The sequence below is a fragment of the Charadrius vociferus genome, unplaced genomic scaffold, assembly GCF_000708025.1.
Source record: "Charadrius vociferus isolate BGI_N301 unplaced genomic scaffold, ASM70802v2 scaffold349, whole genome shotgun sequence".
Lineage (NCBI taxonomy): Eukaryota > Metazoa > Chordata > Aves > Charadriiformes > Charadriidae > Charadrius > Charadrius vociferus.
Genome location: NW_009650068.1, coordinates 104,619 through 109,338, shown reverse-complemented (window position 1 = coordinate 109,338; position 4,720 = coordinate 104,619). Strand labels below are relative to the sequence as shown.

The window sequence follows — 4,720 nt, the reverse complement described above, 5'->3', positions numbered from 1 at the left end:
CCATGTCCGCACCCACAGAACTGCAGTATGGTCAAGAACACAAATTTTGTACAAACAATTACTACCATTTTCTCCATTAAAAAAGTTACATAGAGCCTTTTTTTGGCTTAGTCTACAGAACTCACCACACAAACCACCTAATGTGCACAGCAACACTTGTTTGTGCATGAAACCCCGTCGGGGGGAGAGGTAAATCGTTCTGAACTGTGAGTGTGTGGGGATGGGGAGGGGGCGAGAAACCGGGGAGGGAAGGGAGAACAATGAGGTAGATAGAATTTAACTTTACAGGCTCACTCCCTGCAGAAAAGATAAGTACATTCATCTGTAAAAAAATTAAAGATGAGGTAGGTTTGAATTAACGTTGTATTTTTTCATTTTCTCTTAGAAGAATTTCCCTGAGACAGTTTCTTCCTAATTCAAACACAGATTAGAAGACGAGAATTCGATTGTTTCCAAAGTCGACCACAACAATCATGCCATCAGGGGTGACGGCTATACCTGAAGGACGGTCCATCTGACCAAAGCCGCTTCCCTGAGTGCCAAACTTGCATAAAAAGCTACCATTTGACTCGAATATCTGCACCCGGTGGTTCCTGGAATCGGCCACGATGATGCGCCCCTCTTGATCCACCGCCACTCCCTGGGGGCGCAGGAACTGGCCGTTCCCGGTGCCCTCCGAGCCCAGAAAGCGTGCTGACTGGCAATCTGGATGGATGACCAGAAGGCGATGGTTGTTGAAGTCAGTCACTACCAAGTGGCCCTCGTGATTGAAAGTCACACCTCTGGGGGAATCAAAGTGCTTCCAGAGTGCCCCTTCGAAGCCATACTTGTTAAGAAACACACCGTCGGGCCCAAACAGCTGAACGCGATGGTTCCTCGTGTCAGAGACCAGGATCTTGCCCTCTGCGTTGACAGCCACATCCCATGGGTAATTGAATTGCCCGTTCTTTGTTCCTTTCTCCCCGAACTTCAGAATGAACTGCCCCTCAAATGTGAAGATCTGGATGCGATGATTGTCCTTGTCAGCCACCACAATCCTACGCGAGATGTCACAGGCCACGCCAGCCGGGCGATCGAACTGGCCCGGCCGGGAGCCCAGCGTGCCAAACTTGTGATGGAAGGTCCCGCATGGTTTGAACACCTGGATGCGGTTATTACTGCGGTCAGCAACAATGATGTAGCCTTCTTTGTCTACGCTAACCCCCCAGGGGCGGCAGAGCTTGCCGTCGCTGTCTCCCTCACTGCCGAAGGAGAGCCCCGGCAGCCCGATGCCTATGTAGCTGCGCCCAGATTTCACCACAACTTTGAAGGGGCTGTTCTCAATGTGTTGGTTGCACATCATCACAGATACCAGGTGCTCTCCCTCTAGCTGTGGACGGTAGCTGACCAGGTAGGTCCCGTTCTGCTGATCACTGACGTCTGCCCCAAAAAGGTTTCCATCTGGGCCCATCACCACTGCAGAGATCATGTCACCTCCTGAAAGGCGAGGCTCACCATCGTGGTCATAGCCTATCACTGTGAAAGAAGCCACTTTGCCCTGCAACGCACGCTTGAGGCCTTCCCCGGTGGCTTTGGTCAGAGGAGCAAAAGCCCCACTGCTGACAAAGCCCATGGATTTAATGGCCATATACAATGCCTGGTCAGGGGGAGTGAACATGATCCTGTCATCTTCCTGTGGCTGGAGAAGGCCTCTCACGTTCTTCAGCTCCTGTACCTGAGCCAGCTGGCGGTCCCGAGCCAGAAGAATATCCATGGTACGACCCTCCTCCAGGACCTGTTGAACAGCACTAATGGTGTTGTCCAGCTTATTTAGGTTCTGACGTAACTTTTCAACTTGCAAGTAGAGTGACTTAGCCTTCACTTGACGAATCTTTTCCACCTTGGGGGGGGGCGGGGACAAGGGGGAAAGAGAAAAGCATACTTACATCAAAAAAGACAACCCATAATACAGAAACATTTCTAATGTTGCTCTTCTACATAAAAACTGGTTGTGCAGTTGTTGCAGCACGTTCACACGGGACTGCAGAACAAGCCTCTAAAAGCTGTGATACAGAGAAACAAAAATGAGGAAGGGTATTTATCCAAATTCAGGGTTATTATTATTCTCTCCCATCCTTCAGCCAAAATCATACATTTTTACTCTGCAAATCTTCCTTTCAGATGGCACTCAGATGCAGCAGAGTCACTTGCTTACTATTTTTGCTTCCTCACATGCTATTCTATTTTCTAGTTGCAAGGTACTTGACAGATCATCCGAAGGTACGTCTTATTTAGACTCCAGGGAGGACAGAGGTTACTGCAGGTTCTCAAGAAAGAGCAGAGGCTGAGGCTTCTCTGACGAGACTTGAGACCAATTTCGGTAGGCAGGCTGTTATCACACAAAGCTGAGGCTAGGAGTCGGCATCCGCCAATGGTCATGGGCTCTTGTCATTCCCCTGCCTGCCAGAACTGTTTTCATGTGACTGGATAATACCAGACATCTATCTCCAGGGACTTTTCGCGTCCAATTATTTTAATATTTTCTTGCAAATACTGGCAGACATGCTGAGCTAGTGCTTTACAACAAGATGCTTTGTAATGTCACTTCAAATGACACAGAAGGTTGCTGCCAGTCCCTGTGTGGAAGACTGAAGCTCAAGCAAAAATGGTTTGTTTGTAACTACTTTACATAAGCCTGTGTTTCTCTTTACTTGTGAAAAATCACTTTAAACCATCTGGCAAAGACACCTGCCTTGTAAAACCAATGAAACATGTAATTGCTTTATTTGTTGCAAAAATACATTTCCTTATGTCTGAATACCTGCTTGGCTGCAGAACAATACCAGCAATGTATTTTAATGAGGGACAACTCACTGTCTGAAGACTTCTTGGTTATACACTGACTAGATAAATGAAATAGCATGTTTGTACATCTGTTAAGTTAAGGCATGTGGGTTATACCTGACTGTTAAAAAAAAATAGTCAGAGATGCTTCTTTAGTAGATTTCCAGAAGAGATTACTAATCTTAGGTCTCATCTTAATCCTTGGCCTCAGCTTTGGTACCCAAAATTATTCATTAACACACTTTACATTAGGGTTTATTGCACTCGGCTGCCTTTTTTCCCCCCGCTAGAATTCCACCACCACCAAGTTTACTTCTTAAATTAATGTTTTATAACCTGAAGAGAACTTGCTCTCAGTGCAGATGTTACAGTAAAGTGCATTTATGCAGCCTCTTGGGATACAAACAGCTTAGGGGCAGCTCTTGAGATATTCCTAGTACAGGAGAAAAGAGAGGGCTGCCAAGCTTCTTTGGGGAAGGCTAACAGAGAAAAATGAACTCATCTCCCTCAATCCAAATACCTCACAAAAAGCAGCATTAAAAGTGCAGTAACTATATAAAATGCATTTTTAATCTTGCCACTGACACTTAGAAAAGAACTACAGAAAAACACGTTTCTCTTTTAGGAGATTAGTCTCACTGTAGCTAGAGTAGTTCTGTACAATAAAGTCTTATCAGAGTGGTTGTTTTGCTGGCAACAGGTATTAAAACAGAAAACTACTGTTCTGATCAATACTGATGGAGAAGAGGCAGGGGAGAAGTAATTTAGCAGGATGGCACTGCTTCTTGGCAGCATGTGCCTCACCAACCACATGTCCATGCCATACTGCCTGGCTCTGCTACTATAAGGCAGTGGCCACACAGAACCTAGTTGCCTGCCACAGTTTATCTGGTGTGGCTGCGTATTATAGGAACATTCCAAATTTACTCCTGAACTTTTCCCATCTTGACCACACATTTTTGCTCCACTATACCAGTAATAGAAATCATGCGGTCACAGGACTAGTCAGTGTGACTCAACTGATCGAGAAGACCTGACCCAACAGCAGAGTGGGTTTCTGTTCAATTCTACAAGCAGGACACAAAGAGGCAATCCAATCCAAACTAATCTGTACTAAACAAGCAGAGAAGAGCCATGACCACCTTTATGGAATAAGAAACTTTGCTGTGACTCCTTTTCTCCTCAAAATACCTGCACTCACTTCAGCCACAATGCATGTGCTGGAGTTTGGGATTGTGCAGATACTCTTGCTGGAGAGTATTCTTTTCTTCTACTATTAAAAAAAAATAAAATCAGAGGGACAGTACCTTGATTGACAATAAAGTAAGTTATTAGTGTAGGGACAATGAAAGTTAATCTTGCAGAATTTCTACTACTCTTTAAAGAAAGAACACAGTATATACAGCTTTGATCCTTTCCTTTTTTTATGAAAAATGGATCATGTAAGAAAACCCATATACTACATACCTACTACAGCAATGTATTAAAGAGGTTTTAAAGACATTCTTTAAACAAGGTGTTTAAAGGCGATCTCTTCTCCGTTCAGTGCCGAGATGTGAGGCACAGCTGCTGAGCCAGCAGGGGGAGTGCCCACCCTACTTGTGGGGCTGAGCTTGTGTGAGGATAACTTAAGTCCCTACAAAAAAACCAACCAGTTTCCCAGATTAAGAGATACCTTCAGCACAAAACCAACCAGGGCCAGAATCCAGCATCCTGCTACCTACAGAAAAAGGAGTTCACAGTAAACTGTAGAGTTTCAATTCAGTGTTCCTCAGGAGGGTATCAGAATCTGGCCATATACTAGTTAAAAAGCGTGTTTTCAGTTTGAAAAAGCACTTGCCAAGCAGTTCAAACCACATATGTAAGGTACATACCTTCCAGAGCAGCTCACACTCCC

The 4,720-nt window shown here is 45.0% G+C and overlaps 1 protein-coding gene across 1 annotated transcript in view; it reads right to left on the bottom strand.

Moving 5' to 3' along the window:
- Positions 1–374: 374 nt before the first annotated feature.
- The window catches only part of TRIM71 (tripartite motif containing 71, E3 ubiquitin protein ligase), a 13,966-nt gene continuing 9,620 nt past the window's right edge, over positions 375–4,720 (bottom strand). The window contains exons 3-4 of the mRNA XM_009891969.1: positions 4,698–4,720; positions 375–1,879 (exon numbers count right to left, since the gene is read on the bottom strand). The exon at positions 4,698–4,720 is cut by the window's right edge and continues 133 nt beyond it. Of these exons, the coding sequence (XP_009890271.1) occupies positions 428–1,879; positions 4,698–4,720 (1,475 nt within the window). The 3' untranslated portion in view covers positions 375–427. The remainder of the gene's footprint in view (positions 1,880–4,697) is intronic.